This window comes from Patella vulgata, chromosome 7 (assembly GCF_932274485.2).
Source record: "Patella vulgata chromosome 7, xgPatVulg1.2, whole genome shotgun sequence".
NCBI lineage: Eukaryota > Metazoa > Mollusca > Gastropoda > Patellidae > Patella > Patella vulgata.
The window spans coordinates 25,204,517-25,229,631 of record NC_065885.2 but is presented as its reverse complement, the minus strand read 5'-3'; the positions used below and the strand labels follow the sequence as shown (position 1 = coordinate 25,229,631).

Sequence of the window (25,115 nt, the reverse complement as noted above, 5' to 3'; positions counted from 1 at the left end):
TTAACGCTGAAGAAATTGAAGAAATTAACGCTGAAGAAATTAATGCTGAAGAAATGAGGTCAGTTTACTATTATTAATTTGAGTTTAATTTTACTGTTAATTTTTCACACTGATCGATGTTTTACTCCGTTGTATATTAAAGATGATATTTGAAATAATTTAGGAGTACGAGATGAGGTCAGTATATCAGAAGTCCTAATTTGTAATCAATCTTGCTTATTTTATCTGCATAAATGTATCGTTTTACCGATTTATTGAGTAACTTTTACCTTTTACAAAATTACCATATTCTTTTGTGTGTAATCAACATATGATCATCATCCCCATCATCATCAATTATTAGGCCTAGTCAAGAGAACTAATCAAGTTAAATGATGTTGTTCTTTATTTGATTCTTATTACATGTATACACTTACTGGTACATTTAAATGTCAACATTTATTGTTGTCAATTTTTCTGTTAATTTCCCTGTTTTCTGATGATTGATTTTACAGATAGCGACTATTTATCAATTGATTGTTTATGTAGGCGCTAGGAAAAGACCTATTTTAATGATTTCCAATAATTACTTTTTGGGTTGGTGATCTTAACTCTTTATAAATGCACAAGTGAAAACCTTTATGGACTGTTGAGACGATTTCGATGCTGTATTTTGCATGGCCTGGCAATCTATATTTTAATATATTTTAATATATTATTCAATTTTCTTCAAAGAGCAGTCCTGTCAGCATATATATTTAAGAAATTAAAGCATCTGTTAAAAGTCTTTCAATCACTCTAATATCTCATTTTATTTACAGTGACAACTCTGAGAATATAGAAAGATGTAAGTTCAATTTTTATATTGTTGTCACCCGTCTACAGTCTAAATAGTAAGTGCAGGAGGACCGCACCACACATAAACAATCATCCAAGACACAGTGTTTAAGGTCATGAGACGAAGAATCCTATTCATTTTCAGCAATTTTCCAATAATCACTGCCAAAGTTATTGCCCTTGATCAGTTTTCACAATCTTCTAGATGCTCTAGAGACCACAGTTATCATCTGATTGACTTTAAATTTATACACAGTGTTTATGTTCATAAGCTGACGATGCTGATAATTGCTTTTGGAATTGTTGCCCTTAATAACTTTTTAAAATTGTGTGGACCCATTAGTTAAATCTGTCACTAAGAGAGATCTGTGATAAGAACTATACATCTAGAAATGGAATTTTAACTTGTCAGTAACAACTATAGATATAGGTTCTGTATACAAAATGCATTATTATTGGGAATTGCTGTTGAATGGATGACACTGTAGAACTGTGAACAGAATGTATTGTTATTTTGCTTGCATATTAAGCTGTGAATAAGGAAAACAATTTGGATAGTGTTCAAATTAGTAACAGAGAGGTAAAACTTTCATAGTTATTGGATATTATCAGGTTGAATTGATGGTTTTTAACATTTTAATTATAATATATTTTCAAAAAGTTATTTATGCTTTAGGTTACATCTCTTAGTCTTCATAAGTTAATCAGATTGTTTTAATTTGCAATACATTTAAAGATTGCAATTTATTATCGTGTGTTTTCTTTAAGGATATGTAATGTTTTCTTTCATAGTGGTAACTTATGAGTGAATAAGCTTAATTGATTTTTTGAATAATCTTGTGGACACTCTAGAGCCTAAAGTTATCATTCAATTGACTTAAAATTTATACACATACAATCAAATTTTAATTATTTCTGATAATTACTTTATGGATTATTACTCATGATCAGTTTTTAGTGTCGTATGAATGCTCCCATTATCCACAAAAGAATAAATATGCGACAACCTTTGCGGATTGCTTGGACGACTTAGCTGCTGTTGGCGTATGTTTTGTTGCCTGGCAACCTATCTTAAACATATGGGGGGGAAAATGAAGTTAGATGCATAATTGTTCGTAAGCTTCATGTTTATATTTGTATATCACTAGTCCAATATGTCCTACTCTTTTCCTGATGCTTGACTTCTCTGTGCTATTTGTATGGTCAGCGAGGTTGATAATAAAAGGTAAACTGAAAAATCATGTAAAAGTTATAACCTTTGTGAATATATTGTATACATTTCAACACTTTTAAATGAATATTTAGTTATCTATCATGTCAAATAAATGCTTGTCAAAGCTCTGATTTTATATTTAAATGTTTGAGTGCTTAAATTGTATGTATATTTTTACATATAGATATACATAGTATTTGGCAGAAAAGACACAATACTAGAGAAAACCATCTACTATTCAATATTGAAAATATTAATATCTATACCAACACGATACGTTTTGCTAAGGACAAGATACCTGATGAGGTTAGTAATATTTTAAAAAATAGCATAAGTATGTTTTATGTAGTCATTTATTTATTTATTTATTTAAAATATTTATATATTTTTTTTGTCATTATTCACTTAACTGTTAAATAGCTGAATTGCTTTATTAGCTTGATACAAGCATTTCCATAACATTTTTAAAATGTGCACCAAGAATTATGATCTACATAATGAAGTGATTATTGCCCTTGTCAAAAAATGTACCCAATTCGTTCGAAGATGACAAATCTTGATCATTCTTTAAAATCGTGCATTTATTGATCTAAGGTACCCTATGTAAATTCTGCCCTTTTGCACACTCTGGAGGTCACAATTCCTGGTCATGAATGTGATTTTATTTCATTATCTGGGTCCTTGGAAAATGGGAAATAGAATTAATCGATGAAACATTGTTTGACAAACACAGAAAATGTTTCTGGTAGGAAAATAATGGAGCTGCTTTTGAGAAATCTGGTGTATGATCACTTGAAAAATTGAATAGGATGTCAATTTTTTATAATACATGACACTTGTTTGCACTTGTTGGCTAGCTGCCACTACAATTTCGCTTATGTCATAAAGACTTGCCATTACTGTCTATAAAGTTTAATACATTTAGCTTATATGGTATTATTTCTTTGATCATAATTATTCACTATAAAGCTTGATAGATTTACACAGATATATGATTTGGATTTGGATTTATTGCAGGTGATTGATGCATACATGTTCTCTATTATAAGGCAGCAAAAGGTATATATTTTTTTCACTTTTTTCCAATATCCATTTATTATTGGTATACAGAAAATCCATGTAGAAAAAAAATGGAATAGAACAATTAGACTATAGTTCTGTTGTTTATTGTGCGGACTGTAGTGCCAGAATGTTATGATAAGACCTTGAACTTCTGATCAATATTTCTGACGTAGATGTAATAACATGTCTGATTAATTTTCTGTTTAAGAAACTCTATCACTAATTTAATAGATGTAAAATTGTTGTTTCATAATGCTTATTATTACAGAGTAATTACCAATATTTAAAGTGTACATTGATGTCAATGATATTTGATGTCAGGCAACAAGCTGCAGTATCAGAGGTAACAAAATATTGTTGACTTTCTTGCTCAAATAGAAAATATGACATGTTTAAATTTTATAGTTAGATATTGAAATGGTAAAATGAATTATATGTGTATAAAATACAATTGTAGACTGTTCATTGACGTATACAGGGTGGGGGGTCACTAGAAATTTAGAATATTTTGATCGTAAATCACAGGTTTTTCTTTAAAGTGTGCTTGGATTAGTTTTTGTTGATTTTAGCGCAAGCACAGATGACTTTGCTGCTAGTTGGTGCATTGGAGACCAGAGAAGCCCTCATCTATGTTTTGTATTTAGTCTTAGATGACAGAGGTTATTAGTTGATCTATGTTTCATTACCTGGCAACATATATTTTAGGAAACATAACCGTTAAATTATATTACTGTTATTCTTGAAATTTCAGTTGGAAATAGTTGGCGAGACAGTAATTGGTGTACTGAATATTGGTTCCAACCACTGGATGCTAATAGTAGGTTCTAAAATATTCTATTTCAAATGTGATATAATATGTTTCATCCCAATCTCTTGCAACTAACTGAAACTTTGGTTTAATTAGTACTGCAATATTTTTTGGTTATTTTGTTCATTTCCAACTTTTAGGATCTGAAATTTCAAAATCTTAGAAACGCTAATCTAATTGATATTCCAAGAACGGATATAGAGGTGTAATTCTTCAATGTATGTGAGAAAGAGAGAGTTGGATGATAAAATGATGACATTTGACAACTGCCGTTGTAGTTTAAAATAGTCCAGAGTACATGTTGCCAATCTGTCACTTAAGATGAATAGCGTAGAAAATAGGTCTTGTTTGTGAAATGATGATCCCCAGTTGGGGATTAATGTTTCTTTCTTTTTGTTATGAACAAATGATAATTTCAATAGATATGCATACTAAAATTGTGTTAGCAAATATCAGATGGTAGCATTGCATTAAAATCATTCCCGGTACATCTTTTTTGACCTTACCGTCTACTCAACATCCGATGTTCTTTTTATTGCAATAAAATATTTGGTTATTCTCTGTGTGCAATGCAAATTGTACCTTAAATTAACAATTCACGCTCCAGTCTAGGCACTTCTATATCTGCAAAATTAACCACAGGGAGGAACTGGACTGGGAAAATACATGTGATCACAAAGCTACCCCTTCCAGTATTGAACATAAAATTTGCAAACTTCTAGACATATTATTTGCATGTAGTTTTATATTTTTAACTGTGTATAAGTGATTGAATTTCCACGGCTTCAATTTAAGGTTATATACATAAACACGAAAACAATTCTACTGGTTGATCCATTGGGAGAGCTAGAAAGATCAAAAAAAGAAATACTACAGAACTGGAGGTAATTTTTGTAGACAGTTCATAGCCAGTAATTGTTAGGCTTTAAATCTTTGTCATATACTGTCATATTGCACATTTGTATATTATGAATCCACTGTGATTTGGCAAGATATACTTAGAAATTCTCTTTTTGTATACCCACATTAAAGTATGGTTGTATATTGCTGTCACCCCTGCCCGTCTTTTGGTCAGTGTCGAAAATTTCTTGTGAACACTCTAAAGACTACATTATCATCAGATCTTTATAAAGTTTATTTGCATTGTTTAGATTAGTGATATGTAAAAGCATACCAAATTTCGTTAATAACTTATGACTCTTGCACTTATTGTAGGATATTGTAAACACTTTAGCGACAAATGTTATCATTTGATTAACTTGAAATTTATACACAGTTTTTATGTTCATTAGACAAATAAGAAGAATCCTATTGATTTTTAATGTTATGGCATTCATATTGTTGACATGTAGTCCCCACAAAGTATTCTTGAATCAATGGGAAGTTAAGACCTTTGTACCTCTTGTTCATTATTTATATACCTTACCTTTTTATTCAGAAATTTCATCAATATCAATGAATCAGTTTGTTCAACTGTTGATGGTTGGGTGGTAAATGGTATTCCTCACCCCAAACAGCCTGATAGTATTTCTTGTGGAGTGCTATGTCTAAAGGTTTGTATTATGTTTGCCAATCATTTCTATCAACTATGGTTTTGTAGGTACAGATAATATAAAACATATTTAACTGAAGAAATTTGTATTGGTTGAGGCATGTTGCTAGCATGTTTATAATTATCGATCTTAATATCTGAAAATATGAAATAATCTATTTCTAGTTTGCTGAAAAGATAATTAGCGGACTTGAAGTGTCATTTTCTGTCACTGATAATGATTTATCCACTTATAGAATGGAAATTTTAAAAACCATTTTTAAAATTCAAGGTAAGTTTTGGAACAAATCTCTGATCTGTCTAGATTTGTTTGCAATTCTATTTTAGTATTACATTATATTTTAATGATATACTGATATTGTTCTACACAGGGTTAAAGTTAAACAGTCCTATATTTTATTTCGAGATGTGTAAAACCTCTACCAAACATTGTGTCTCTAACCAAGATATCATCTTGTCAGATATTTCTCACACTATTTGGCTGTAAAATTTTAAATAGAAATTTCAATTCCTTGATTAGGAAAACCTGGGTTTTCTGGAAAAAAGTTCATTAAGTATGCAAATTTCAAACCAAATGTCAAAATGTAAAGAAATAGCCTACTTACCAAGTTTGACGGTTTCAGTTCAATTATTGAGGCATTTGAAATATTGCTAAAACAATTAACTCGTTTAGTTAGATACTTGCCTCCAATTATTTTTCATTGATTTAACTTCACTGGAGATTTCTGTGTGTGAAAATAACTTTATTTAGCTTGGTTTCCATGATTACATTTGAAATTTGCCATTTGATTTTCCAGGAAGCACCGTTTCAGATATCTGTAGAATCTGCAGTACAAAATATCCAAAAGGTCAAGTTAATAATATACAGTGGGTAAGAAATATTAATCATTCTTGTGCTCTTTAGGGGGAGGAATGTATATTGTGATGCCGCATTACATGAACCCCATGTGGCTTAGTCATTGTAAGAAATAGAAACTTCCTATAGTATAATAATACCGCTTCTTCCTTAGCCCTGTTGGTGCAGAAAAGTATTACATTAAACTCAATTTCATTTCATTTATACTTGCATACTAATACACCTCCAGTTTTAAAAGTACTCAGTTTCTTTAAAATGTTAAATTATGATAGAACAGCTTAGACCAGCACTCAAAAAGCTATCTAGAGGTTTTGTGTGTTTAAAGTATTCTATATCTCATTCACATTTAAGAATCATGATTTTTATAGGTTGTTAAATTTATTATTTTAATGTTGACTTTTGTGTTTATTTTTTTTTTATAGATTGGCTGTGATAAATGCATGGTGTTTTGGGTTCACTATAAATGTATGAGAACACTGAAAACATTCTCTGAGCTTTCTACCTTGGTATATATATGCCCTTTATGTACATACATACCATCAAATTGGTAAGAGTTCATAACCTGGAATTCTAAGCTATTGAGCATTACACGATTATCTTATATCAATGTATAAATTATTATATAATATACAGGTTGTATGATATATTGGCAATATTTAATATCAATGTATAAATTACTTTACTATCTGATATATAGACTATATAACTATATGATAATACTACTACATTTACTCTCTGGCTTTATTTAATGTCAATATATTTATCCCTATACATGTATCTAAGCTATATTTAATATCAATTATTACTGTATAATATAAGGACTTTGTTTATAATGATGTACAGGTTATATTTCAAATTGGTATATCAATTACTATATGATGTACAGGTTATATTTGATATCAATCATTAAATTACTATATGATGTACAGGTTATATTTGATATCAATATGTAAATTACTATATGATGTACATGTTATATTTGATATCAATCGTTAAATTACTATATGATGGACAGGCTATATTTGATATCAATATGTAAATTATTATATGATGTACAGGCTATATTTCAAATCAATATATAAATTACTATATGATGTACAGGTTATATTTGATATCAATCGTTAAATTACTATATGATGTACAGGTTATATTTGATATCAATATGTAAATTACTATATGATGTACATGTTATATTTGATATCAATCTTTACATTACTATATGATGTACAGGCTATATTTGATATCAATATGTAAATTATTATATGATGTACAGGCTATATTTCAAATCAATATATAAATTACTATATGATGTACAAGTTATATTTGATATCAATATATAAATTACTATATGATGTACAGGTTATATTTGATATCAATATGTAAATTACTATATGATGTACAGGTTATATTTGATATCAATCGTTAAATTACTATATGATGTACAGGTTATATTTGATATCAATATGTAAATTACTATATGATGTACATGTTATATTTGATATGTAAATTACTATATGATGTACAGGCTATATTTCAAATCGTTGTATAACAGCTGCAGCTGGAGCAACAGGTTTAGCAGCTGTTGATATTGCCAGTCATGTATTTGGTGCAACGGTAATTACAATTTTTGTCCAAATAATTGTAGACGATTTACAACAAATATATCCAGAGATAATTTAACTACCAGCCCATCTATTCCCTTTGAACATGCTAAATTCTCATTCAAAATATAAGTTAATGTTTGCTGTAAGTATAACTATCAGTACGGTATTGGATTTAAATGAAGAGAACACAAAGCCAAATATGATGACATATTTTTAAGAGCACAGTGCATGTGAGAAAGACTTATGCCAGTGTAAAAATTATAAGATGAAAGTATTTATAAACACCATTGATGAAAGCCAAAGATGATGACAGATTTTTAAGACCACAGTGCATGTGAGAAAAGCTTATGACAGTGTAAAATTATTAGACATCTTGAGACCGTAGGCTTCACCCTACCAAGTCTGTGGGTAAATCCAGCACTGATAACTATTCTTATTATGCGGATTCTTCATTGTGTTTTTAAAGTGAAACAGGTAATCATAATCTATGTTTTATATGGAGGTTGTTTTAAACATGCTATATACTGATACTGTATGTAATTTGTGTTATCTTGGGGTTTAACATCCTACTGTTCTGCACCAACCAGGCTAATGCTAATGAAGATGAGCATTCACCATGCAGTGTGCTGTGAGGGAAATTGTGCCTGGACAGCGGCACTATGACCTACTGTTATTTCGATTTCCAAATGTCGAGGTTTCTTTTATGTGTATATGTACATGGTACCTCATTTTTTTTGTCTAATCTTAACAACTAGACACTTCCCTGTCATGCCCCTCTGTTGGCACCACCAACAAGGCGAAACCATGCTGGGAAATCTCAGCCCACACCAGGATCAGACTTAGGACCTCCAGTTTTATTGAGCTAATGTGAACTGGTATGTAAATGGGGCTACTAGTGTAATTGTGTTTTGTAGACAATATGGCTTTGTTGTGAAATATGTAATTGTTGTGTTTTGTAGGTAATAGGGCTATGTGGTGGTGTAGAAAAATGTAATTTGGTAAAAGCAAGGGGTGCCACTCATGTAATAGATTATAACGTTGAAGATGTGAGAGCCAGGGTCAAGGAGCTTACGAAAGGTGGAGGGGTCAATGTTGTGATGGATCAAGTAGGAGGCGACCTTTTTATTCAGTGTTTAAAAAGGTATATATTTTTGTATGCCCATATGTAATAGTAATCATAATATATATTGGGTTTTTTATGATTTTCTTGGGTTGTTTGACTAGTCAAATCCTATTTACATGTAAGAGTCAGGCATCAGGTATTTTGCATTTTTATGGCTCTTGTATCCCGAACCTAAATGATCTTCAGGTTGAGGGAATAGTTTTCAAATTTCTGTTTGTTCATCCTGGCACAGTGCGGCACAATACCAGAGTTCCAGTCTGTTTGACTGGATATAAGTCGAAATTTAGTACTGCACCCTATCACTGACATTTTTGTAACCACTTTGATGACCCAAGTCTTTGATATTGTGTTATAGCTGTATATCATAAACATTTTTGATGCCACTGACTCGCTTCTGCCATTCTATTGATAGAACAGAGAAGTCAGTTGCTTGTGCTTAGTGGGCATTTTAAATTGGGCCTTTAAGCCTTTCAGTTCTTGAATTAATGACTGCTATCAATGTTTTGTTTCAGTATAGCAGAAGAAGGTCGAATACTAACTGTGGGCTATGCTTCTGGTAAAATACCGAATATACCAGCAAACCTTTTATTATTAAAATCGTGTACTGTCATGGGTGTATTTTGGGGAAACTACAGTAAAACAAAGCCAGATATTTTTCAACAATCTATTGTGGATGTTTTAACAGCTATTAATAAAGGTCAACTTAATCCACACGTTGGAGCTACTTTCCCTTTATCTGAGGTAAAAATAATTCACATTTAAGAATTATTGAAGTTATAAGCCTATATCTTTGATAGTAATTTGGTATTGTAGTGTTTTTTGGGTTGGGGGGAAGAAGCAGCTACTGGAATTTTGATACCAAGTTTGCAGGACTGACTATTAATACAGTTGGCACAAGGCTAAAGAAGACGACATGTAGGGTGCTACGATGGAAATTTTGCCGGAGAACCAAGGCCAAATATGTTATTAATTCCATAACAATTTGAATTCAGTATTGCACACTCAACATGTACGTTGAAATAATTAAATGTTAATCTCAAAATGATATAAACCAGTGTCACAAACAGTAAATCTGTGAAAATATAGTATATAATGTTTTCATTTCTTTACAGATCAATGAAGCATTTAAGTATGTAGAGACAAGAAAATCAACAGGAAAAGTTGCACTTACTATGAAAGGATAAATTTTTTGATAAAATAATGTTTATAGAATTGTTATACAAAATATTTTTATACTGATTAAATCTGATTTACTGGTCCAAAGTTGTGTTGTTACTTAAAGTGTTAGTCTGCTCCAATCTGATTAAAATACAGATCTATATTTTGTTTTGTTTTTTATACTTACGATGGTCTCTACTACATGAAGATCTGACCGTGGAAGGTCGCGTCAGAGGTCATACAAGCGACTTTTGACCCTATAGCGTCAGACATATGATTAACAATCAGCATTGATGCTTCTAGTGGGTTACCCACAGTTCCGTGCACCCCACGCCAAGCACCCGCCATACCAGACCGTTTTATTGGCTAATCCCTCACATCATTCAGAATGCGGGTTATATAACAACTCTTCCAGATCCAAGTGTAGTAAAGACAAGTAAAACAAAATTTTTGAACTATAAAAACGAAACGAAATAGGATCTGTGTTTTAATCAGATTGTTTCAATTCAGAGTTGTTCAGCTATGCTCATATTGGCAGAGTTTTTATTATTTGCATGGACTGTTTATTGTCTCCCGGCTTTCGAAGAAAGCAGCGGACTATAAAAATGGGTTTGTCGGCCTGTCTGTCTGTCCGTCACACTTTTTGGGTAAGCAATTTGATTGGTTAATGCTTTGGGACACGATAACTTTAGTTCTAATTAAAGTACCTAAGTCTCTAACTCAATATCATCCAAGATCTTCGACATTGAAAACACGATTTATTTGTCGGTTTAAATCAACATTGATGTTGTGATCTTACCGGGGAAAAATGGCCTTCTGATATCCAACATTTAAGACAAAATAAACATTTTACAATTGGTACACGAATCGTGTACCATAATGCGTTTCAGCGCTATGTGTAATAAGGGACTTGAAAAACGATGCTAGGCATATTCCACAAGTCATGTCAAACGGTGACGCTATATTCTTATCTGGAGAGCATGCCCAATAAATACTATCGGCGTAGACTGGAATAACCAGAAGCTAGAAATTGAAATTCGATTGAGAATACTGGCGTATGTCGCCAAACCTAACTGATTAGAAATTACAGTAAAAACAGAAACGATTGAATGTACGTAAATCAATTTATATACATTCATATTATATTGTATGCGTTGCGACCCATTTGTGTCAATTTCTAGGTCCAAAATATTAGCGACTTAGCTCCTTTAAGAGTGATGAAACTTAGTGTATAATTTCATTACATCAATACCTTGACTTCAGTTCGATAATGAGCATGTTCTGCTCAGGGATGGACGAACCCATTTTAATAGTCCCCTGCTTTCTTCGAAAGGTTGGGGACAAAAATTGGAATTTTTGACTGACCTTTTAAAATGGTCAGTATAAATTGTTAGAACTTGTTTAGATTGTTGATAATGTAAATACTGTATCAATTAAAATGTGGTAATTTTAGTTTATTCAATTCCTAACAAACAAAAAATTAAAATCAGCTATACTGTAATTGTAATTAACTAAAAATATGATGACAGATCAAAATATTAATTAAATTCTAAATCTCTCTCTCAAAAGAGAGAGTGTTATGTTAACGCGGGGATCACGTGGCTAAGTGGGTAAGACGCTAGCTCGCTAGCCTGGAGGTCGGGTGTTCGATCCCTGCATTGGCCGAGAAAGTTCATCCAGATTTTCCGGCGTGGTTCTCCCTTGTCAGTGATGCAGGACGGAGGGGCTGACAAGGAAAGCTGTCTAGTCGTTCGGATGGGACGAAAAACCGAGGTCCCGTGTACACATTGGCGTGCACGTAAAAGATCCCTTGGCAGTTGGAATTCGATATAAGAGTAGGCCGTAGTGCCGCTGTCCGGGCAAAATTTCCCTCATAGCACACTGTATGGCGTATGCCCGTCTTCATTAGCCCAGGTTAGGAGCAGAACAGTAGGACGTTAAACTCCATTTCATTTCATTTGTTATGTTAACGGCCACTCAAAACACACTAGGTCATTTCAGGACTAACATATGGTCAAATTTTATTTCAATATTTTGCTTGCGTGTAAGGGTCTTTAGCAGTGGGAGGAAACCGAAGGACGTGGAGAAAACCCACAAGGTTGGACAGGCGAACATACTTCTTGTCACGTACTACCAGGGAATTGAAACCATGGCAGTTGATTCAATGACTGCGCTAACAATTCAACCCCCCAACCCCCCAAATTCTAACTCAAATGCTACACTACCCACACTCGTATTTCCACTTTGGCAAAGCATGAATCTGCTGATATGAAATCCATCTCCCATTTGCATGGAAAAAAATCTTTAAATACTATAAACAGGTTTAGTAGAATTTATTTATTCAACTTTCTGATGCATGACAATTCCTACACGTAAAGGTTGACACTTTACTTGAATCAGACTTCATGTTTGATTTAGAGTAGTCTTAACAAAATACATATATTAGTAGAATTAACTACACTTTGACTGACATTATCCCAACTGCTATAATATTATCACTCAGAATTTCTAGGACATAGGTCTGTATATGTTCATTTTAAGGCTTTATATTATAAATAATTATAACCAAATACCAGGCTGAAAACATCAGTCATAAAATCAGAATGCTGCTTAATATAAACAAATACTGGCAATACTGTTGCAGTATCTCGTATAAATTAACTGATTAGAGATCTTAAGAGATAATGTAATAAAGCCTGGACATAAGGTACCTGTCATAGACACAGGTGCCTTATGTCCAGGCTTGAATGGATCAATAAAACTTCACCAGAAATGATGCAGAGTTTAGTAGATTTCCTTCCCCTTTCGTCAGATGAGACCCTAAGATCATGAAATGAAATTTATCTCTTTTGAAAATTCTAAATATAATGTAATACCATAGAATCAATGTATATTCTGCATGGTCCTGACAGGAAATATTGATGTTAATTGCAATTCCATATTTATTCAAGATCAGACATGAGTGTTCTTCTGATGCCTGAACCACTTTAAACACGTGCAAGACATCCTTGCAATGAAGGCATAAAAAAAATTCATGGCCTTGGTGTCAGTTTTTGTCTTTAGAAAATATTAATGAAAAAAAAAAAACAATCAAAATAATAACATTTTTTCTAATAAAATCGCAATACACAATAAAAGATAAGAACCTTGCTGTTGGTACCAGTACAGATAAAACAAATGAAATATACACAGTTTTAATTTTATCTCTCGTCCTACATACTGTTAAGAGTACACGTGACTATTTTTGATAATAACACTGCAATATGACTGGCTTTATGATTTTCAACACCAACAATGAGATTCTCAAAAAAACAAACTTAACAGAAATTTCATTCTTCTTTTCAGAAAATAATTTGATTTTATTTGATTTACACCTAATAAATCCCAACATTTTTTATAGTTTTACAATGAACTACACATACATAATAAGTGATGCTTGATATCCCATTTATTTCCATACATAATATATGCTTGGTAAAAACCGTTATGCTGTATCACATTATTCTTCCTGGATTTTATCCAAAAATCAATTATAATATTTTAGGAAGTGAAGGCAGGACCACAGATGTTTCAGTTCCTTTTTCCATGATATTTTATCATCGCTGATAATTTTGATTCTAACTGTGAAATGAAATGGGGTTAAACGTCCTTCTATTCTGTTCCTTCCGGGCTAATGAAGACGGGTGTCTAATTGTACTGTTTCCTGTATTGATTTTTTCTGTCTGTGGTCTGTTGTGTAGTTATCTAGCAATGTATATTAAATAATTATCTTAAGTTTATCCCAGATAGCTTACTGCTGAATTTATCTTTTCTTGCAAAAACAGAATTTGATTTCATTAAATGATTTACTCTCAGCCCCTCTCTCGTCTTCCAACCAGAAAATTGATTTTGAGTAAAAGTAACACACAGGAACTAAATTATGAATATTAATAAATCAATCATTCTTATAGTTTTTCTTTTCCACAAGACATAGCGGTACAGAACATATAGTCCTTGTTTTCCAGTCTGTGTTTGCTTACAACCACCAATAAAAGATCTTGCGATCTCACCAGTTGATTGATCAGTGGATTTGGTCCAGACAGCATCATCTGCTTGTCTTTTTAGATACAACCATATCTTTTTCGTATTTCCTCTTATTTCAGATTCAGCGTTTTCTGCTGAAATAAAGCCAAGAAAACATCAATAAGATATTAGTAAAATAACATATTAAACTTTGTCAATAAAATCCAAACTACACTGTTGTAATACTAATAATGTACGTTTATGATTGAGCTTCCTCCATCCATATTTCATATTCTAATAGTAAGTGCAGGGGGACTGCACCACACATAATTTACACAAAAATAAATATATGGACAAGACATAATACGCAGAAATCATAAACAATGTACCATCAATGTAGACTGTAATATTTGATGTATTTACATTTCTTAAAGGCTTTAAATATTCTTTACTATAAAATGAACATTACAATAATGAATGTAAAATATAAAACTTAACTAGTGAAAAATAGAAGACTTTCAAAACTGAACTAACATAATTAAACAACATAATAAAAAACATCTATATCTAGTAACAAATAAATAGCTTGAACAGACAGTGTCTATAATTGAGTTCTTGATAATATGTCAATTAAGCAGACTACTTCAAAGCTCTGAGGAACTGAACTTGTGACTCAAGACATGAAATGTGGACATACAAAAAAGTCAATAATCTTTATTGTGATATTATCTTTATAGTTGTCAAACTAGGTCAAAAACAGAAGTTGTTGTTTCCATTGTAATTGTCACATCTGGTGGACATTGGCCCTTGTTTGAGATCATATAATATAGGATTTTAAACAATTACACGGAATGAGATTAAAAGATAACCATTAATTCCTTTTTGTAAATCTGCTGGATAAGGCAGTAGGGTTGTAGAGACTGTCTTATTAAATAAATTATAGAAGGATAAAAATGACAAAGAGTACCTAGTTAGAAAAATTTGGATTCAGTATTATTTACTCTAGTCAGCACATAATACTGTGGACATGATATTTTAATATATTGAGTTCAGATTAAAAAAAAATCATTGCTATCCTTCTATTATAAAAAGTAAACTTAATATAAGAAACAAACCACAACTAAAGATGAATTATCAGTTGTCTCACTTGGAACCAAAGATAAGATCGGCGTCAGGGGCACCTTTAGGATGATTGTAACGTACTTTACGTTCACGATTAACATTCCCTGTAACATTCTTATTCATAGTGGCAATCATATCTACAAATAAACAATTCATTTCTATTCATAGTGGGCAACCATATCCACAAATAAACAATTATCAAAAGTTTGGAAACCTTACAACTGATGTCAGTCCTAAACTACATGTACCTTATGCTTGCGTTATCAACTGTAGGCTGATCATATCAAACTTCATTCCGGGCTTTGATAATCTGATAAGAATGACTTCTATGTCTGACCTGCACTCATATTCTAACTACATGATGTTTCTTTGAGCTCAACCTGAGCCATAGCTACAACCAGGGATCTTAGTAGGTTTGATGTTTGAAAAAACAGATAGATAAAACAGCCACGTTATCTGAGACACGATAAGCTTATGTATCAATATTTGATTTGATATCACAGTGAGTTTTTAAATATAAAACAGTATTATCGCCTATTATTAGTTGAGATCCACAGAGTTCATTATCTATGTGAAGTTACAAATATAGTGATTGTTTACCTTGCCAATCTTCTTCTTCCTGTCGTTCATGTATACCTAACACAACTTGTTTCATTTCTTCTTTTTCTTCTAATGCTTCCTTTTCTCTTTCTCTGAACTTTGAAACAAAGTCTGCTGAAGCTGGCACTTTAAGGTTGGTAAACTAAAATGAAGCAATTTGAAAATTATCTTAGTTTCAAAGTATAGTGGCAGCCCTTTCCCGATTGTTTTTGCACCATGAACAAATTTATCTATACCATCAACACCATTCGCTTTAAAACATTCCAGTAATAAGGTCATCATCAAGTCATCAGCAGCATTTTTTTCAAGAAATCTCAGTCTAAGGGACTGTAACTCTGTGATAAACTGCATCACTCTCCCAAATTTTTATACACTTCTTCCTATTATCCAAATGACAACAAGTAGTTTACTAACTACAGGATTTAAAGCACCATCTATAAATAATACCTTACCTGCTGTTTGTTCCCTTTTCTTGTCATCAACAGAAAGTTTAATGATTTTGTGTTTTCCTCCTCTTCTACAATATCATCTGGTGGGGGATCCGCAAATAGATTTGGATTCGGATTACCTTGAAAGAAACATATACATCACTTTGAAATCAGATAAGGTTCTTTCAGATGACAAGCCATCCTGTAGCAATACCAATCAGTTTTCTATTTTAATCACATGCTGATGAAAGTTTAAACATCTCACCTGTTTTTTTACGTTTATCTTTTAGATACATGGGAACAATAATATCCATCTGAGGCACTTTAACAGCTTCTCGTGTTCTTGACTAAAACAAATAAACCAATTATTTAAAAATGTTTGACTCTTATCTCTATTGCCATCTTCCTTATACAATATTATATGAAATGAAATGGGATGTAACTTCCTACTTTTCTGCACCAACTGAGCTAATAAAGATTGGTATACGCCATGCAGTGTGCTATGACGGAAATTTTACCCCAACAGTGGCTTTATGGTTTACTGTTATTTCGAATTCCAACTGTCAAGGTTTCTTTTACGTGCACACAAATGTGTATACAGAATCTCCATTTTTTGTCCCATCCATACAACTAAACACTGCTCCTTCAAGGACCCCTGGCCTGCATCTCTGACCAAATGAAATGAAATGAAATTGGGTTTAACGTCCTACTGTTCTGCTCTGAACTGGGCTAATGAAGACGGGCATACGCCATACAGTGTGCTATGAGGGAAATTACAGTCGCACTACGGCCTACTCTTATATTGAATTCCAACTGTCAAGGGATCTTTTATGTGCACACCAATGTGTACACGAGACCTCAGTTTTCCGTACCATCCGAACGACTAGACAGCTGTCCTTGTCAGGCCCTCCATCCTGCATCACTGACAAGGGGGAACCAAGCCGGAAAATCTGGATGAACTTTCTCGGCCAATGCAGGGATCGAACACCCGACCTAAAGGCTAGCGAGTCAGCGTCTTATCCACTTAGCCACTGTGATCCCCCGCATCTCTGACCAGAGGAAAACACACTGAAAAATCTTGAGATAACTTTTTTGACCAACACCAGGATCAAACACCAGATCTCCTGATTAGTGAGCCAGAGCTTTAGTCACTGAGCCACAGTGAATCCCTCCTTATAGAATAAATTAACATTTTGTACTATTTGTACTGCAAATTTCTACTCTTTGCATCAAATTTCACATACCTTTAAATTTTCAGACATCATTTTATCAAAAGCTGATAGAAAATCTTCATCTTCTTGACACTGTACATATTTAGGACCACCACTTATCAAAGTAACCTATTGAATAATATAAAAAAAAAAAACACACGGTACAAAATTGTTTTATATATTTCTAAAAGACAATTGCGTTCAAATAAGTGCAATCAGCTAGTGATACCAAAGTGGAAACTTGCAGCTTTTGGAAAAAGCGTTTGCTGTAGAAAAATGGAATTCATTTTAAAGAAAATGGACTGTTTTTATCATCTCAAAATATGGTATGATGACACAGAGCTTCTTAAAAATACCAGCTCTGAGTTGACATGAAGGGGTTTCTAATTAATTACCAAGCGGTTAGGAAATATAAACATACCTCATCATCTGCTTCCTCTCCTGCTGACTCCATTATATCATCTCCCTGACTATCACTACATTCCTATATAATATAAACAACACATTATATCATCTCCCTGACTATCACTACATTCCTATATAATATAAACAACACATTATATCATCTCCCTGTCTATCACTACATTCCTATATAATATTAACAACACATTATATCATCTCCCTGACTATCACTACATTACTATATAATATACAAACAACACAGTATTTTTGAGACCAACAAACTTACAGATTTTGAGCAGAAGTGCCAAGACTGTCCCTGAGAATATCGAGTACCAAGATAGGTTGCCTGGCAACGAAACATTCGCCCACAGCAGCTAAATCACCTAAGCAGTCGACAAGGGTTGTCGCATATATGTATTCTTTTGTAGGTAATGGGAGCATTTACAAGTCACCAATATCAATTTCAAACAGATCAGTTGATAACTTTTTTTATTAGAGTGTTCACAAAGTGAAACAAAGGCCTAACGCTAGAATTTATATACGGAAATCTTTGTGTTACTGATCTAAATAATGCATATAAATTTCATATAGATCGGATGATAAATTTTCTTGATAGACAGTTCTCAAGGTCCAACAAAGTGAAACAAGGGCCATAACTCTGCAAGTTATTAATGGAAATTGCTGAAATTCAATACTCTTCTTCGATTTACTAATTCAAATAATGCATGTAAATTTAATACAGATCAGACGATAACTTTTGTCATTAAAGCGTTCACAGAGTGAAACAAGGGCATTAAATCTAGAAATTAGTAATAAATGTATATTACAATATCTCAGGAGCCAGACTGTTTCCTGATAAGAACAGCTAACTGTTGTTGTTATGGGGGTGCATCACCCAGAGATATGGTACTAACCTCTATATTTTGGCTAGAAGTACAGGCATCTTGTTGACTTTGACTTCTATCATCCTGACTTGGTTCACTTTCGCCTGTAGCCACTTCATCAACATAAACTTGAGATAGATCTTCACTTAATTCATCAACTACACAGATACATATAGAAATATAGTATGTTTTTAATAAACACATTTCTCAACCTGTACTTTTGTTTCTTTTTTGTTTTTTACATTAACAGTTTTCTGCATGGCAATTGTAACAGATTACAGACTTAATTCATTAAACAGTTCAATAAGAAGCCCAATGTCCGATCTATAAAATAATACCAGTGAGGATATAAAACTTTAATTGTGTACCTGCTTCATCAGCTTCATTAATCGTAGCTAACCCATCCTCATCATCTTCTATATTCTCGTCATCTTCGTCACCAGTTTCAACAATTAACAGAGATGCTGTAAATATAATACATAAATAAAAATTCTATCCATCCTGAAATTTTACATTATTGATTAACTGTTAATGATGACAATATGCAATGAAATTGTCAAACTGAATTTAATTAAAGATACATTATGGGAGATTTTAGATAAAGACCTGGCAGTTCCCACTCTGAACCGAAATCATGAATGAAAGTTGAGCAGCAAATCGGATCCTAATCGAGTAAATATCGCAGGCTAGCATTGACATTGAGTGTTGATTATGGTCTGGATAAGTTAATTAATGTCTAATTAATAATTTAAATAACATTTCAGGCCTAAAAAAAGACCGGCAATAGGCAGATTTAGCTCTTGCATAATGTCTGTTTAATCAGAAGATATTCAGTAGCAGCCATTGTCAGTGTAACAATAGATGCATTTCATATGCATACTTACTTATTATCTCTTTTTTTTATAAACAATATGTATGAAATCGGATCAGGGAACAGGCATAGCCTATATGACCCTTCTTCTCATACAAGGAATATGAAATATACTACAAACAGATTTACTGTACATATGAACAATTACTTTGTACATATTATGAAAAGATTTACAATATAAATTTTATAAGATAATGAGAAACAAATAAAGTTAGATAATAAAATCAATTGTATACACTTACATATCTTTGATTTATATTCATTATCCAACTCCTCAGCAGCTTTAAATGCTTCTTCCTGATTCTTTGGTTGTTTTAACTTTGGTCGTATAGCATCCATTGTGTCATGTACTAGATTACCTATATCTATTGGAAATGGATGATCACTTGTCCATATAGACTGACTTCTTTTATACCAGTAATATCTCTAAAATTTTAAAGAAAGCAATGAACCGGTATATTAATAATCATGTTGGAGTCAGTTGATTACACTAGCTATCATCTGTAAACTTAGGATAGAGAAATTAGATATTCTGACCTTAAACACAGCATCCTACAATACAAGACACACAGTTTCTAAAAGATGCATTGAAAATTTGACAATTACCATCAAAACTTTATAAATAGTTGTCTTTATACTAGACAGTGGTACAAACCAATTTCATTTTGTAGATTCAAAACAATTATCTAACAGTGAAAGTGATTTTTTTTTTAACCTTTTGCCGACATCTTTTAGCTGAATAAAATAATGTTATACCAAATGAACTAAACATGACTACTATATTCAAAATGAGAATCTAATGGTATTTCCTCAATTCTCAATGATTTTCCAGTGCAGTGAAATCTCTAATAGTGATTATGAAAACTGCTTGCTGAAAGCCATCTAGAGTACTTGAAATAGAAACTGATTAAAAGATTAAAGTATACTCACAAGGAAATAGATAAGAAAACAATCTAACTTCTTTTTACTTGATCCCTTGTCAAAATATTGACCACACGTCTCTAGTAGAACACATGTTAATCTTATACGAAACAGATGATCTGGTGCATCTAATGTAGATATATCTTTCTCTATAATATAATATCAAACAATAATAATTCTATAAATATTGAGCAATGAATATAATTCTCTTAAATAATTTGTACAATTCTTGGGCATACTGATTAGCTTTTTAGTATTGTCTACTATTTTCAATGAGAAAGGTATTTAACATCAACTCAACACATTTATTTCAAAAACTTTATGTGCAAGGGTCTTGAGCAGGGGGATAACATGTAGAAACCCCACAAGTTCGTGCAGGACACCTCACTGAAATACAGCTGTTTTAACCTCTTGCTTGATTAGCAAGCTATTGTGTAGAAGACAAGCCATATTTGAACATTCCAATGTTTATTGTATCCCTGCATGACAAAATAATTTTAGAAGATAAACTGGATCTTGCTTGTCAGTCATACATGCATATGTAGATAAGTTAAATTGAAACATACCATTCATGGAGACACCAAATGTAATAAATGTATAAAGTGTTTTAAATATAACACCTGATTCAACCATTCTATAATTATATAATTCACCAAGATATTTAACACTGCTTACTCGTCTCTGATTATATCGTGGATGATTTATCTAAAAATATACAAATATGTCATCAATCTGAATCTGTACAAGCTTTTGATTTAATCAAGATAAAGTCGAAAATCTCACTTCTCACTGATCATTTTATTAACTACTCAATATGTCAAGATTCTGATGACATTTTAGAACTGTTTCCAAAGTAAAAAAAAACCCTTTAACATTAGTAAGACCACCTGTTTGTTAGACTATGGACCTTGATAACCATTTGGCACAACATAGCCTGGTTGGAGCTGACGTGCCATAAAACCACATTTCATTCACTGTATAACCATTACACCACCTGTTTTTTTTTAGTACAACTTACCTCCATACCTAACCTAATATCTTCTAAAACCCCATCTACTACTTGTATAGCTACATGTTCCTATAAATATATAATAACTTCATACCTTAATCTTGGTTAGGACATAAAACTACAACAATAATAATGATGTTCAGTGAATAGTTTTAATCAGATGCTATAGAACCTTACAAGACTGTGTCTTGAAGCACACATCCTGAGACTGTTCTTTCATGAAAGATACCATAGTTATCGAAATTAGAAATCTTAATTAAAAGAAAAAGTGTATATTTACTTACATGATATGGTGCTAGACCAGCTATAAGATTAGCCATACAATGTATAGAATTATATCTAGTATTCCATACACCAGTTAGACATTTTGTAGCATAGAATGCTATCTGAAATATAAAATATACTGGTCATAACTGTTCAAACTTTACATTGATCTTTTAGAGGCAAGGCAGCCCAAGGAGAGAGTTTGGGCAAAAATAATTTTATTTAAAATATGTCAAAAGTTTAAGTTGAGAATAACATCTGGTCACATATTAAACATAAAATTGATGTAGCAACTAACTTCATTCAATAAAATATACATACATCTGGATCATCCCAATCTAATTTCCTAATCTGTCTTAATACCTGTAACGTAAGAAGCAATAGGCAAAATTATTCTTACAGTTGTCTCTCATAAAACACTAGTTGAACACTCACTACTATATATTGTGAATGATAAAATCTTTAATTTCATGTTGTGTTTGCTACAAACCATGATAGATTATTCAGTTTTACAACGTAACATTATGCAGTCATAAAATATTAGCAACAAAAGCTTTATCAAAATCAGTGACCATTAGTTTTTGATTTTGTTCATAATCAACAAAGTGGGAGAGAAATGGGGTCATTTCCGGATTAATATATGGCAAAATTTTATTTCAATAATCTGCTTCTCCGGAAGACCTGGAGAAAACCAACAAGGTTAGACAGGTGCTTACTCCTTGTCACGTATAAGTGTGGGATCGAAACAGACCTTATGATCTGAAGCGTACATGTTTGACCATTTGCCCACCAAACCCCTTTCGTAATTAAGAAATTTTTTTACTTTTTCTGTGGTTATTTTAGTGAGATCTTTATAAAGTAATTTTCTGATATATTGATGAATGGGTGGTCTTTCTACTCGTACAATCTGTTGAGCTTCAGGAGGATTACTATAGAAGTAAGCATTCTCTATCATAGTAATATATCTAGGATCCAGATGTAACGCTGACTTCTTACGCATCATTACATCCTAAAATATAATACAAATACAGAATATATAACATATATTTACACACATAAATCAATTGTAATCACTTGTTTTAAATATTCTTTAGGTTTATTGCAGTCAGTGGCAATCAATACTGTTAATGTTTTCCTTCTACAATAAATAAATAAAAGCTTTCTCCTTTTGAAATGCCCAAAGATGGCTAGAAAATGGAAATTAGATACTGACAACTGAAGCTAGTCAGTTTTCTGCATGCATCTTAACAGACTTCTAAGACAAATTTTTTGAAAAAAAATATTGTATCTGGACCTTGAAACTGATGATTTGAAATTTCCAGACAAAATTCTTAGTAGGATAAGCCGCCCTTTTAGTCTTACATTTTATTTGGAAAAAGTATGCTATACTAAGTAAAATTTAAAATAACATCTTGATAAAACAGAAGACATACCAGATAAACTCGTGTTCTATGATGAGAATCAGGCGATCTATATAAAAATCTACCACAGGCCTCTAATAAAGAACATGCCATCTCTATATTATGATGACGGAAATCAAACATCAATTTCTGAAAATACATCACAAATAAACATGCAACATTTTTTTTAGCAATTAATTTATTCATAAAATGATCAAAAATTGCCTTGCTTTACAGCCTCCTCAATACTAATAATGTTTCATTTGATTAGACCTAATGATCAAGAGGGATCTCTCAAGTAACTGAATCATGTATAATTCATACATCCTCAAATTTCTACATTGATTCAATCCATATGACAGCATTAAAATTTTTAACAAACTTACTTTCATACAATGGAGGGCTTCTACTTTTGGACACATTTTAAATTTCACCATTTCACCTGCAAGACCCACATAACTTTAATAATATATTCATGTATAAAATACTGCAAATTCTAGAATAATAATAGATTCTAAGAAAATAATATCAATACAATAATATTCAATGAATCTAATACATCAGTATGGGGTTTCTGCTTTAGAGTACATATATCTGCTATGTTCATGGGCACTTTAGGTTGTCATTCAATTTTTTTTTCTTCTAATATGCATCTATGGGTAAAACAAACATTAATTGAATAGTATGCATAACCATCAGAAGAAATTCAGTAAACATCAATATTATGACCTCTTGCATTCTTCACCTTACCTATAAATCTAACTGTCTTTAACTTTGATTCAATATTAATCTGATCTTTTTTACAAACCTGAAATAAATAATACACCATCTTTTTACAACTTTGCTCTTCTTTTTAAAAAAAAAAAAAAAATCTTGCTGTACATTTAAACTTTGAAAGTCAGATAAAAATATTGTGTTCAACTTACATGCCATTTAAAATCTCCTTTTAAATACTGTACAAGTTCTGTAGCTAGATCTGGCATACAAGGATTTAATATAGCTACTAGTCGGGAATAGAATGGTAGTAAATCATATCTAGAATAGAGATGGATCACATTGGTCACAATTCTACCTCAACTCATATTCAAAGTCTGGACCAATATTTAACTTCCAGACAAATTATACCTAACTTTCAATATGAAATTTTTGGTTTGTTAAAAGTCATTGTGATTTTATAGCCATCTAAATTTTGAAACAAAGAATTCTAGAATAATATTATTTTATTGTAATATTGTTCCTCTAAAATTATCTCAATACACATTGTACACACATAATGTGTGAATACACCTGTTCCAAGTAATTTACCTTGTTCGATGAACTGTGAATAATGCTCGAACTAATTTCTTTCGATTAAATTTGGTATTAAAATTCATACAAAATTCTATGGCTGCCTTTAAAATAAAAACAGAATATTATATAAATACATCTGATTCTTTTTCAATATTTCACAGTATTTACATCACAATTCTGTATCTATAATACTTTTAATATATTTTGTGATGCCTTTGAAAATAATTCAAGTTACAACTAATCTGACAGACAAATCATAGGTTTGAAAATTTTGGATGAAAACATTCTGTCAGCTTAAATAGAAATCAGTGTACTTACCTTATCTATGTGGTCTCTATTAACACAATTAGGTAATGATTGTAAAAATGTCTCAAACTGACTCTTCATTAAACTACCAGTCTCAGTATCACCATCTATAATAAATAGATAGCATGAACCTACAAGTTTCACTATCTGTAATAACTACATTAAACTACCATTCTCACCATACGTTACAACATAAATAAATGAAGTATAGGT

The 25,115-nt window shown here is 31.9% G+C and overlaps 3 protein-coding genes across 5 annotated transcripts in view; 2 read left to right on the top strand and 1 right to left on the bottom strand.

The window, feature by feature from the left end:
- The first annotated feature begins 16 nt into the window (after nucleotides 1-16).
- Nucleotides 17-7,574, top strand: LOC126828582 (uncharacterized). Its single transcript, XM_050558434.2, has 11 exons — nucleotides 17-58; nucleotides 801-826; nucleotides 2,214-2,335; nucleotides 3,047-3,088; nucleotides 3,360-3,434; nucleotides 3,843-3,908; nucleotides 4,695-4,783; nucleotides 5,338-5,452; nucleotides 5,617-5,722; nucleotides 6,249-6,322; nucleotides 6,730-7,574. Exons 1-11 carry the CDS (start codon nucleotides 54-56, stop codon nucleotides 6,856-6,858), a joined length of 849 nt encoding a protein of 282 aa, XP_050414391.1. The 5' UTR covers nucleotides 17-53; the 3' UTR covers nucleotides 6,859-7,574.
- On the top strand, nucleotides 7,315-10,297 carry LOC126828028 (quinone oxidoreductase-like protein 2 homolog). The gene is made up of 5 exons (XM_050557610.1): nucleotides 7,315-7,342; nucleotides 7,833-7,921; nucleotides 8,871-9,052; nucleotides 9,547-9,775; nucleotides 10,147-10,297. Exons 1-5 carry the CDS (start codon nucleotides 7,315-7,317, stop codon nucleotides 10,216-10,218), a joined length of 600 nt encoding a protein of 199 aa, XP_050413567.1. The 3' UTR covers nucleotides 10,219-10,297.
- A 2,217-nt stretch (nucleotides 10,298-12,514) lies between these two features.
- The window catches only part of LOC126828581 (regulator of nonsense transcripts 2), a 29,781-nt gene continuing 17,180 nt past the window's right edge, over nucleotides 12,515-25,115 (bottom strand). Inside the window, exons 19-40 of one of the 3 annotated variants that reach the window (XM_050558432.2) lie at nucleotides 24,915-25,009; nucleotides 24,612-24,697; nucleotides 24,233-24,341; nucleotides 24,057-24,114; nucleotides 23,693-23,748; nucleotides 23,340-23,456; nucleotides 22,730-22,915; nucleotides 22,228-22,269; nucleotides 21,927-22,028; nucleotides 21,652-21,711; nucleotides 21,200-21,338; nucleotides 20,643-20,782; nucleotides 19,955-20,138; nucleotides 19,210-19,305; nucleotides 18,872-18,999; nucleotides 17,977-18,039; nucleotides 17,589-17,684; nucleotides 16,610-16,691; nucleotides 16,369-16,484; nucleotides 15,917-16,058; nucleotides 15,310-15,453; nucleotides 12,515-14,349 (exon numbers count right to left, since the gene is read on the bottom strand). In XM_050558432.2, coding sequence (XP_050414389.1) covers nucleotides 15,338-15,453; nucleotides 15,917-16,058; nucleotides 16,369-16,484; nucleotides 16,610-16,691; nucleotides 17,589-17,684; nucleotides 17,977-18,039; nucleotides 18,872-18,999; nucleotides 19,210-19,305; nucleotides 19,955-20,138; nucleotides 20,643-20,782; nucleotides 21,200-21,338; nucleotides 21,652-21,711; nucleotides 21,927-22,028; nucleotides 22,228-22,269; nucleotides 22,730-22,915; nucleotides 23,340-23,456; nucleotides 23,693-23,748; nucleotides 24,057-24,114; nucleotides 24,233-24,341; nucleotides 24,612-24,697; nucleotides 24,915-25,009 — 2,213 coding nt within the window. In that variant the 3' untranslated portion in view covers nucleotides 12,515-14,349; nucleotides 15,310-15,337. Of the gene's footprint in view, nucleotides 14,350-15,309; nucleotides 15,454-15,916; nucleotides 16,059-16,368; nucleotides 16,485-16,609; nucleotides 16,692-17,588; nucleotides 17,685-17,976; nucleotides 18,092-18,871; nucleotides 19,000-19,209; nucleotides 19,306-19,954; nucleotides 20,139-20,642; nucleotides 20,783-21,199; nucleotides 21,339-21,651; nucleotides 21,712-21,926; nucleotides 22,029-22,227; nucleotides 22,270-22,729; nucleotides 22,916-23,339; nucleotides 23,457-23,692; nucleotides 23,749-24,056; nucleotides 24,115-24,232; nucleotides 24,342-24,611; nucleotides 24,698-24,914; nucleotides 25,010-25,115 lie in introns of those variants that run through there. The other 2 variants (XM_050558433.2, XR_007683155.2) reach the window with 2 other exon arrangements.